Source organism: Echinops telfairi, unplaced genomic scaffold (genome assembly GCF_000313985.2).
Source record: "Echinops telfairi isolate 266 unplaced genomic scaffold, ASM31398v2 ScPeMD7_5592;HRSCAF=6446, whole genome shotgun sequence".
In the NCBI taxonomy this organism is placed as follows: Eukaryota; Metazoa; Chordata; class Mammalia; order Afrosoricida; family Tenrecidae; genus Echinops; species Echinops telfairi.
Window position 1 is genome coordinate 35,875,505 of NW_022109491.1, and position 11,230 is coordinate 35,886,734.

The 11,230-nt window shown below is 42.2% G+C and overlaps 1 protein-coding gene across 2 annotated transcripts in view; it reads right to left on the reverse strand.

Moving 5' to 3' along the window:
* Window positions 1–2,600: 2,600 nt before the first annotated feature.
* The window catches only part of PAK5 (p21 (RAC1) activated kinase 5), a 334,352-nt gene continuing 325,722 nt past the window's right edge, over window positions 2,601–11,230 (reverse strand). For both annotated transcript variants that reach the window (XM_004697833.2, XM_045295289.1), the window contains exons 8-10: window positions 9,514–9,639; window positions 7,786–7,920; window positions 2,601–4,807 (exon numbers count right to left, since the gene is read on the reverse strand). In XM_004697833.2, the coding sequence (XP_004697890.1) occupies window positions 4,652–4,807; window positions 7,786–7,920; window positions 9,514–9,639 (417 nt within the window). In that variant the 3' untranslated portion in view covers window positions 2,601–4,651. The remainder of the gene's footprint in view (window positions 4,808–7,785; window positions 7,921–9,513; window positions 9,640–11,230) is intronic.

Below are 11,230 nucleotides of genomic sequence, written 5' to 3' on the forward strand. Positions count from 1 at the left end.
GTTTTCTAAATAAGAAGCAAAATAGGGGGAAGGAAAAGAAAAAAATTATGAAAAAAGAAAAGAAAAAACATCTCAACAGTGCAAGCTCCTGCTGGTGGGTGTGAGTCAGGATGGCGGCTGGAGAATGGCTGCATTGGATGATGTGTAGGTGAAGAGTATCGAAAGTACCGTGGTTGCTTAAGAACAAAGAAATCTGGCTTGGAGGAATACAGCCAGAATGTCCCCTAGAAGTGAGCATAGCAAGGTATTTTCTCATGTTGCTGTTGTTTTGTGGCATTGAGTCAATTCTGACCCCCAGTGACCTCATAGAACAGAACAAACATGGCCGATCCGGTGCCGTCCTCACAGTTGTTCCTGTGATTGACTGAGCCCACGGCTGCAGGCTGGTGTCAATCTAGCTCCTGGAGGGCTTTCTTCTTTTTTGCTGCTTCTCTCTTTTACCAAACCTGTTGAGACCAGGAACTGGTCTCTCGGACAACCTGCCCAAAGTATGTAAGATGAAGTCCTGCTCTCCTGGCTTCTATGGAGCACTCTGGCCGTACTTCTTCCAAGACCGATCGGTGTGTCCTTTTAGCAGTCCACGGTACTTTCAATATTGTTCTCCAGCCCCACCGTTCAAATGCATCCACTTTTCTTGGGTCTTCCTTATTCAGTGTTCAACTTTCACAGACATAAGAGGCCATGGGAAATATGGTGGGTTGGGTCAGGCCCACCTTAGTCCTCAAAGTAATTTCCTGGTGGTCTTGTGCGGCAGCTGTACCGAGTGCAATGTGTCTCACGTACTCTGGGCCTACCTATTATCAGGATAAACCAGCTCCTAGAAAAGGACATCATTTTGGTAAAGTAGAGGGTCAGTGAAAAAGAGGAAGATGTTCACGGAGACTGGGTGGCACAGTGGCTGCAACAATGTACTTGCACCTTATAGCAGTGGTGAGGATGACCCGCGACCAGCTAGTTTAGTTTCCTTCTGTTGCACATCAGGTTACTATGAGTCAGAGCCGATTTGACGGCCTCTAACAACAAGTATTACCAATCAAGTATTCTCATACTAAGGTAAAGCTATTGATTTGACTTGAAAATACCACGCAGAATTCCCACACTTGGAGGCTCAAATTGACCAACTTACTAGCACAACGAGACTTTCCTACTATATTAGTGTCTCCTGCTTGCACATTTTGTTCCTGTGGCTCAATCTTCTCTCTGCTGGGAATCTCATTATCTTCTTTGGTGGAACAGCGCTCGCTGTTCCGTTAGCCAATTTGACCAGAGTTTGAATTTATTTAGCTCCTAACTTTGTGGAATGATTTTATCTCTCTAATAATTGCCATTGAGTGTATCCATCAAAAAGGGTGAGTGGGACACAACCATACCTCATTCTGATTCATTAATCTAGTTAGGAAAAAACCTCAATTTGTTCCAATTCATATGAACACTTCTCTCCTTTGTTCAGGCTAAGCTTGCGACAGAGAAAGAAAAATAGGTAGCCATGGGTAGGTAGTAGCTGATGGTATAGTATGCTGTCTTAGTCTCCATTTATTTCTTCTAAATTCCTCCCTGGCCAACAGGTGTCTCACACCAATCCATGCTGCAAGTGTAGGGGTAGAAGGGGAGGGATGTTTTGGTTACTACCTGTACTAGCTAGCTGTACTCAGCTTCCATGGGGTTGCTGTTGGGAGAAGGCAAGGGGCCTGAGTATCACTTAGGTTTAGTCTGGAAACTGTAGCCTTGGCTGCTGAGAATGATCGTGGTGTAAATGATAGATTTAGTTTTTAGACTAAGGTTCAGTTCCATCCAAACCCCTCAATTGGAAGGATTCTACTCACTGCAGAAAATCAATCATATAATCCTTTCGTCCTCCCCAGAATTCCCGGCACTCTCTAGATTGGGCGTCCCATTAGTTGGCTACTTAGTAGTTCATTTGACTTAACCCCCCCCATGTTTCATGTTCTCTTTTGATGCTCCAAGCAACCAGGGTTTCCTTCCAGGTCTTTCAAGGGCTGTGAAGGCCTGTGTGAGGTGGGGTTGCCCCATCCATCGAGTGTTACTCTGGCCTACCCCATCCTGCATCTTTTCATATCCTTCATTCCTAAGCTGTTCCTACGCTATGTTTACCTTTGTAAATCTCCAGATGAGTAATGGGCTCTTCATGCACAAGTGTCTCCTCAAGTTCACGGGATACATGTTCATGTGTTATTTGTCATCCAACGAAGGAAAGGGGCCCAACCCTGTCTTCCAGGCTAATGGAAAATTCTCCCAACCGTAGCTTCTCTAACCCATGTCGTAGGTTACACACTTTGTTGGCAGAAGTCCTCCAATCAGTTGAGCAACTTTGGAGTAGGGAAATGAAGTGGGTGTCCTTAGACAGGAAGCTGGCTTTCCCGAAGTCTGGCAATCCAGAATGGAATGATCTTGTTCCCAACAGTTTTGTCTGCACTGTGATCTTATACTATTGGTAACATCTAGGGATGCACACAGTTGTATCAGCCTGATGGCACATTTAATTTCATACCAACTCACTTGCATTCCTCAAGATCATAAAGGGAAGCTTTTTCAGTAAAATAATTCCCAGAAATCACTGACATTTCCAATAACACAGTAGGGAAAAGGCAAACATTTATTTTATTTGCAAGTGCATTTTCTGCCAATAGGTAGTGGTCACAAAACTTTTTAAGCTGCAGTAACTTTTGGTAAACTCAATGGATACTTTAAAAAATACTCAGTGATAAGAAAAGTACAGAAAAAATTTCCATTACACTTTCAAAAAATGTTTGGAATCCAAAATCCACTATTTTCTGCAATAGTCACGAATATTTGTTCTGGTTAAAAAGTTTTTCTTTTCCTTTCAACTTCTACATAGTCTTGTTTTAATTAATGTCATCGGTTTCGTGAACTTTTAGGGCTGCAATTTTCTGAATTTAGATAGTTTTTATTACATCGCTATTTTAATGCTTTACATACCACATCGATCTGCTGAGTTTTGGGAAACAAAATCATAGATCCTAATTATGGTGAGGCATTGCCAATTTGGGGGAAAACTGACAATCTAATTATTAGAAGGTCATTTTATGCCCTTTCCCCTTTTTAAACTATAATAAATAATTAGCAACCTATTAATTACAAAAATTCGTAATTACGTTTAGAGCAACCAGAGCCTGTTGACAAATTTAAACATCAGATTTGTGAACAATATGTCAAGTCAGTAAGAAAAGCCTCTGGTGTTCTAGTCTGGTAACAAATGGCTTTTGTTTGATGCATAATTAATAGAACCTAACAATGACTATGTAGCTCTTCCAGAGTTTTAAAGGCAAATCTATACTGGCCTACAGTTAACATGCAAATTCATCCAACAAGCAACACAAAAATGTATTGTAGTAGTCATTCATTTTATCAACATTCAAGAAGATCTAGACAGCAGCACGACTCCTATGTGAGGAACGCATGAAGACATGGTCACACTGGTCTTCTCAGACCTGGTACAATAGCCCCTTGGTAAGTCATTCTCTAGAGTCAGTTCAGTCTTCCAGCACAACACATGAACGATAGCGATGAATACTGGGGTACAAAGGCAAATACAGACAAGAGTTTGGTGTGCTAGCATACAGTTTCTACACAGCGACAGATGAAACCAAACATCTTGCCCGTCTCTCTCCTTCCCTTTTTGTGAGACTGATTTTTTTCACAGCTTCTTTGAAACCTTCAATTTGGGGAACTATGTGCAATGATCCTAGCACTGAAATTGCACCTTGGAAGGGGAATTTGGCCACAAGGGGATGCCATACCCACTTGAAGGAGGGAACTAGCACTGTCCTGCCATGCAACAAATGGTCTGCAATCAGGAGCCTTGAAGGAAAGGGGTATTTTTCAAATTATTTAGCGTTATCCCAAGGATCTGTTTGGGTGGTATGCTGTGGCTTATTTTTTTGGTTGGGTAAATGAAATGCTCACCACCATCACCATCACTCTGAATTCTTCGTCCATCATATAAGACACTTGTTAAAATAAGAAAGAGTCTACTAAAGCTGACGGTGACTGAGAGATTCCTTCGGTATCAAAGGTCCTAAAGAATCGTTGGTTCTCTGAAAGGGATAAAAAAGTAGGAAAGGCTTTGTTCAAACTCCTGCTAGGAAACAACTATTACTCCAACTGATACAATAGCTACGTGACATCAAAGTACTATAAATTATCAAAACTATCGTACAGAAAAATTACAAATCCATTGCAAAATACATTACATTGCTACCATTAAGAAAAAAGTGCTTTTTATTTTCCTTTCTTTTCTTCTTTTTTTTTTTTTTGCCAGAAAAGTATTCTTTCGAAATAGAAAACCCTATGCGTTACCCTGCATGTGGCTAGGATCTAGCATAACGGAGTTTGATTGAGTCCTTCTGAGTTACTGGATGAGGGCTGGAACATGGAACGGGTTAAGCAAAGCCGTGCTGCCCATGCCCCTGCCAGCTGTCAGTGGAGGGATGCCTATTTAAGTGAGACGCAAGAAGATGCCCTGGTCTGTCCAACCCTGCTGGTCATCACACTGGCCGACCAATCAGCTGGTCTGGAATGCACAGGCCTTTTGCACGGGCCCGGGGGTTCCTCGTGTGCTCCTGACTTGTCCTCCAGCCCACATCTAGTGCTTCACTGCGCGGCTCTGGGCTCAGTGATGCCTGTATTGTCTCATGAGGGGAACGATGCATGACGGTGGGCCTGCGAGTTTCAAAAATGGATGTCCAAGGAGTTCCTGGGCTGTGGCTCTTTGAGAGGGCTCCCTCACCAACACGAGGTCTAGGAAGCCCCGCAGCATGGAGGAAACCTGCCAGAAACACAAAGAAACGTATTATGGAAGCCAAAGCGGCTATCGTCTTTTTTTAACACATGGCATTTCCTTTACTTCTTTAAGCTTGAAATAACAAGGTTCAGCGAAGAATAAAAGCCCATTTGCTAAATAAAATAATGATGGTAGTATTTATGAGTACAGTAGAAGACACTCAAATCACTTGGCATTGTGTCAACCCTAACTCATGGTGAGCTCAGTGTGTTTCAGAGTAGAACTTGGTCCATCAGGTCAGTTTTCAGAGGTAGATTCTTATACCTCAGGTCTCTCTGGGTGAATTCAATGGCCAGCTTTGGTTAGCAGCCATCTGCGTTCACTGTACTACCGAGGGGCTCCCAGTAATGAGGATGGTAAATATTATGGGGTGGTGGTCACCATAGACAGGTACAGTCACACACATGCTTTTAAGATCAGAGGGTGGTATAAATATGGGATCGTTTCGTTTTTCTAATAACTGACACCATCTAGACTCTGTGGAATGCCCTTTCTTGAACAGAAACAACTTCCCAAAGGGTAGCTGATATAGACATACTTTTCCCCTTTAATTTCTTGTAATTTGCTTTTCCGGGGAATAGTTTATATGCATTCAAGTGCATAAATATTAAGGGTATAACTACATGGAATTTATATACATAGACCTATTGACTCTCCCTGTCAATCCAAATATGTGTAGACTATTTCTACCACCCCAGGAGGCTACTTAAATCCCCATCCTCATGTAAAAGGTCATGACTATTTTGACTTCTAATAGCACGTGTTTGTACTTTACAGGAACAGAGTTTTATAGTATGAACTCCTTTTTCCACTTCATTCAGTAAACATTAGGTCTGTGAGAGGCATCCCTGATGTGTGTGGCAACAGTTGTCCCCCCGCCCCCAAGATGTTAAATGCTGCTTTATCCACAATAGGAAGTAAATGGGGGGGGGGATGAGATGCCCATCAAAGGGTAGAGAGCAAACTGTGGTACAAACACCCAGGGGAGACGATGTAACTATAGAGAGCAATGATGAGTTAATATGCATATGAAAATATGGTTCAACATACAAGGTCTGCTGCTAAGTGAAATAAGTCAAACTTTCAGGACAAATACTGCATGATCCCTTTCGTAGAAGAAAAGAATAAAAAAAATAGAGCAAGACCAATATTCATGGGTGGTTAGAAGGAGGGAAAGTACACTTTGGTGCAGTGTAGACAAGTTATTGGTGGTGATTGGAAAAGTGGCCCCAATTGTGGATGTCATCACAGCACAACCAAAGTGATAACAAGTATTTGAGCTCAGATGGATGGCTATGGACAAATTGTAATATAGGTAGTTACAGATGTCCACACAGGTGAGAACAGATACAAAATAATATTTATAGGTGCATCCATGTAGTTGGAGACATATAATATTTACTGAAGACAAAATAGGGATATTCCTCAGATATAACCTCAAACATTCCAACGCTGGTTTTCTGGGTTTGAAGGCTTAGAACCATAGTCTCATGGGACAGCTCCAACAACTGGCATCATAGAATTCACAAAAATCATCATCTGTATCCTAGGAAAGGGATTACTGTCTGGGATCTTCAAAGCTGGTAAGCAGTTAAGTCACAACGAGGGTATTGACTGATCGGAGTACAATAGTAAGAAGGTAAACTAAAGTGCATAGACGAAACAATTTGACAAGAGTATGGCAATAGCTTTATCCTTTCATTGCGGTGCGCTAGTCACTGTTGAAATATGCCACTATTTCTTCATCTAAGCCATTATTTCTTCATCGGGGGATAGGTTTGGGAGGTTTCCACTTTTTAGACCTTTACAATTAGAACGGTCGAGAGTCTTCTACATGGTTCAGAAGAACATCAACACTCATGTCAATCTTCTGTTTGGTTCAATTATTATCCCCCCTTGCTTTTTCAGGTTCACACCACTTTTATTGGTGATTTTTTCGGGACTCTACCCTTAGATTTTGGGGTTAGGAAAGGGAAGCTCTACCACTGCTATCTGTTTCCCCCCCAAAGGAAGTCTCACCCTCTCATTGTCCTGGTGCAGAAGAGAGGGAGGAATGTTTCTCTGTTTATAGCACTGATTCTACACACATGGCAGCTCTCGTGGCCACGTTCACAGTCATGACTTTGGAGCATTTTTTCTTTTTCTGCTCTTGGCCCTGGTTGTCAATCTTGGGAAAACAGGGGAGGGTATCACTCGGCCTTTAGATGCCCATACTAGCCTTGACTTTAATTGCCCTGTCCCATCTAGTCCCTGCCTCCACCTCTCTGACATGTTACTCATCTTCCGTGCCTCACCTCGTTCTAGCCACATAGGCCTTCTTTTTTGGCTTCAAGCCTTTTGCACTTGCTGTTCCCTTCCCCGAGCACCTTCTTTTCACAAATTGTTGCATAGTTTTCTCCTTTTGCCCACCCACTCATGTCTCTCTCTCTTCAGTGATCCCTCCTCGTGATCTTTGCTCAAGACCTCCTCCTAGAGATATTCTTTCTCTCTCTAAGCTAGACTAGTTATCAGCCTCCTCCCCGGGACACTTCCATCACATCACAGTTTTATTTTCCTCGTACACTTACCCGCTCTCTGAAAATATTTTATTAGTTTATTATCCACCTTTATAATTTATAGTTTATTATCCACCTTTCCAACTAGAAGGTACGCTCTGGGAAAGTCAGGGAATCTGGGCTCTTGTGCTGCAAGAGGGCCCGATTTAGTTTTCTAACCAAATCACAAGAAGGGGCTATTCTTATCCCCAGTTTACACATGTAGACTGTCAAAGTTACAGAGCCTGAAACACTTGCCCCGTGAGTTAAAGTATGAACATAGATTTGAATTCCGGTGACTGAAATTCCAAAGTCTCTGCCTATAAACTAGGATCTATGGCGTGGATAAAATATTCCAGTCTTTAAAAGCACACAGTGACCGATGAAGCCTAGATCTCTTTTGAACTTCCGGAAGAGTTCACTTCTCACCTTGTGTAGGTCCTTCACTCTTGGAGGTAAACTGTCCCGGATCCTCTGCATTGCCTGCAGTGGAGGCTCATTGAAGTAAGGAGGCTCCCCATCAATCATCTCTAGCACCATGATCCCGAGTGACCAGATGTCCACCTGTTCGGACATCCCACTGGTTATCTCAGGCAAGGAAAACACGCTGACATGCTGGAGGTGCCCACAGAACCCAACACACTCATCCCCAGAAGTTAATTGTGATCGTTTTAACCTTGAACAATTCACAGTACAGGTCAGAACGGTTGTCATAAAGTGTTTTTGCTAATGGCCTTCTTTGACATTTTAAAGATAATATCAAAGAAACGTCTACCAATTGGGGAAACATTAATATCTTAACATTCTGAAATTTAGAACCGGAGTTTTCCACTTTAACTTCTACTGTTAATGGCTTGTAGGTAGCTGTGAAGAATAGCCAAGGTTTTGTCTTATTAACATAGAGAAGAAAGTAAAACAAACCATGTGAAAGTAGGGAGAGGTTGCTTTACATATTCATAACAAAATGCAAGGAGCAACGTTGCCTAGTGAGTGTAGAATATAGTTGGATTTTTAAATTTGATTTAAATAGAAATCCTCTCTCTCCCTCTTTGAGATCCTTTCCGTTATGTCTTATCATTGAAAAGCAGCATGCGCAAAGTCTTGCTTTATAAGCCATTTTCAAGGAGTAGGGAAAAGAAAAAGCAGAGTTGACAAGCAATTCTTTCTGGATAAAGAATGGGAACCTGGACAACGAGGAATCATGGCTGTGCTATAAATTTTCAGTTACAGTCACTGCCTGCTATAGCCTCATTACACCTCTTATCTGTTGGCTGCATTGCCGTATAAACCTTGCAGGGACCTTCACTGAGAATTTATGCTCCTGGGACCACAGTGAGAAAAACAAATTGAGTACGCATTCAAGGTCAAACGAACGTGGAAAAGAGATTAGAGTTCTACTTAATTTCTGCTGTTACCCTGAGCCCATTGGCTCACACTACCTGTCACCGTTCTTCTCTCTTGAATCACCATCTCCCCCCTACTGTCTGGAAGCACGGTCTGCCCGGAGTGAACACACATATACACGCGATAGTCTCAGAGGTCTCACTCTCCCTGTTCTTGCGCCATCCCCTCATTTTCACAAACGTTACTCCTTCATTGGTATGATCTGCTCCTTTCCCGAGGAAAGAAAAGCCGTGCCATATTTTTAAAATGTGCTATAATATTGGTATATGATTTTCTATAGGAACACATTCTTAAAAGGAAAAAGCAAGTATCACCTCTCTCAATTATTCAGTTATTACTTATACTTTCTGGAATTTTCCTTAAATCCCCAGTCTTTTCCCTGAATCCCCAACCTGATTCTGAGCGTTTCTGACCTCTCTACAAGTCATCTTGCCTTGTTCCGTGTACCTCTCTCTGTGAGCGCCGATTAACATTTGACTCACTCTCCCTCATTTTCCTTCGTAGAGCTCCATCCATTGTAGACCTCAATACACACGTCCTCGAATAAATCCATATTGTGTCTATACGCTCATTGGTGGCCAGCATCCCTTTGGTCACAAGCCACGCTGCATCCAGTGCAGTGAGTAGGGATCTGGTGTGAGAGTCAAAAACTCACCACCAAGCCCACCGGCGGTTCATAGCTGTCTTACAACCACTGCAACTCCAAGCCTGTCCCAGGCCACACCTCTCCACTCAACGGTTGTTGCTTCTTACCTCGGTCCCATAAGGTAGTCTAGAAATCACTTCAGGGGCCATCCAGTACGGAGTGCCAACCAGCGATTTCCTCTTTGGCACTTCTTTAGAAACTTGAGCACAGAAACCAAAGTCAGATAACTTTATCTGGAAAGGAAAGGAGGACAACACGTTTACAATGCTGTCTGCCAGAGATACTCACATAGAAAGTATCAAGTTCACTGCAACATTATCTCATCTCACAGGCTGTGCAATTATTGGAGGCAAGGGCTGGTCACACCTTTTTATTAGGGAGGTACAATCAATTTTAATGGAAAACTTTCTCATGGATCCACCAGGGTTGGCTAACAAATGTTGAAACTCCTGCTGTCTAGGTCTTTAATAAAATTATGAAACAAACAAGAAAGCATACTTCTGAAAGGCACAAAGCGAATAAATTCACTGGAGCTCAAATCTACCCCTTTAATTTTAGGTGACATACGTTGTTTTTGTGGAAGCAAATTGCTATGATCAATGTGATTTCGGGACAAACTACTGCAGTTTGGCTTCTTCTGTATCTAACACATTTCAGTTTTATGTAATGCTTCACATAGTCAACCAGTTTTTTGTTTTTCAAATATTGCAAACCATCATTAATATATGATGCTGACTGAGCACATGGAGTATTGGCTCCCCCTCCTCTTTGTTTTCTCCTGTGCTCATGATGAATGACACTGCCAATGGAAAATCAGTGCAAGTGGAAATACGAGAACAGGGATTGGGGAGCAGCCCTCCAAAATCAGGGGCTTAAAATGGTCTGGACTCAGAGTATCCATATTTATTTTATATCATCCTAACTTTTTTTTTAAAGCTCTGAAATTTTGGCACAGCACTCCCATTCTCTTAAGAATTCACTTGAGAACATACTGTGTTGTCAGAAAGTACTCCAGATGCCCGGAATTCAGCGCATTTCATGGCCATGATGACCTGGTGTGAATTTCAGAAGGCCTTATTCCAGACTGCTGTAACACAATGATAATAGGCTATAAAAGAACACAATTCGACAATGGTTCAGAACGACTATTTCAGTTAAAAGTCCCTCATTGATATATATCAGTGGTATGTGTGGGCCTTGGCGGAGCAGTGGTATGATCCTTGCCTTCCAGCAAGAGACTCAGGTTTAAGTGCACCTTGTGTACAGCCCCCACCTGACTGACCATGGAGTCTCGCGTGTTGTGATGATGCTGAATAGGCTTCGAAGAGCTTTTAGACTTGGACAGAGTAAGAAGAAAGGCATGGATATCTATTTCCAAAAATCACCCTATAAAATTCTATGGTTCAACTAAGGCAATAATTCTGAGGATGCTGCTGGACCAGGCAGTTTTCCTTCCATTGTACACTGGAGTCACCAGGAGTTGAGTCCTGAGCCGATAACAGCAAGCAACAAACAGGTGAACAAGTCCTCTTTGAACTTCCTTTCTCAGATTTTTAAAAATCTGATCCTTCCTCTTGTGCTCACACCTTAAATACTGTTTTCTGGTGCTCAGGCCCCAACAATCACCTTTTAACATTCTCTTATCAGGTTCCCTTCTCCCTCCGATGCTTAATCCAGATCTTTCTCCTGCACTCAAGCTCAATATTTTGGACGAATCTATTTTCATATAGAAGCTGAAAGGCATTCTCAGATGAATGAATACAGAATATTCTCCACTCCAAAACTTGACCTGTGCTTATTTTTCCATAATTATCCACACAGCTA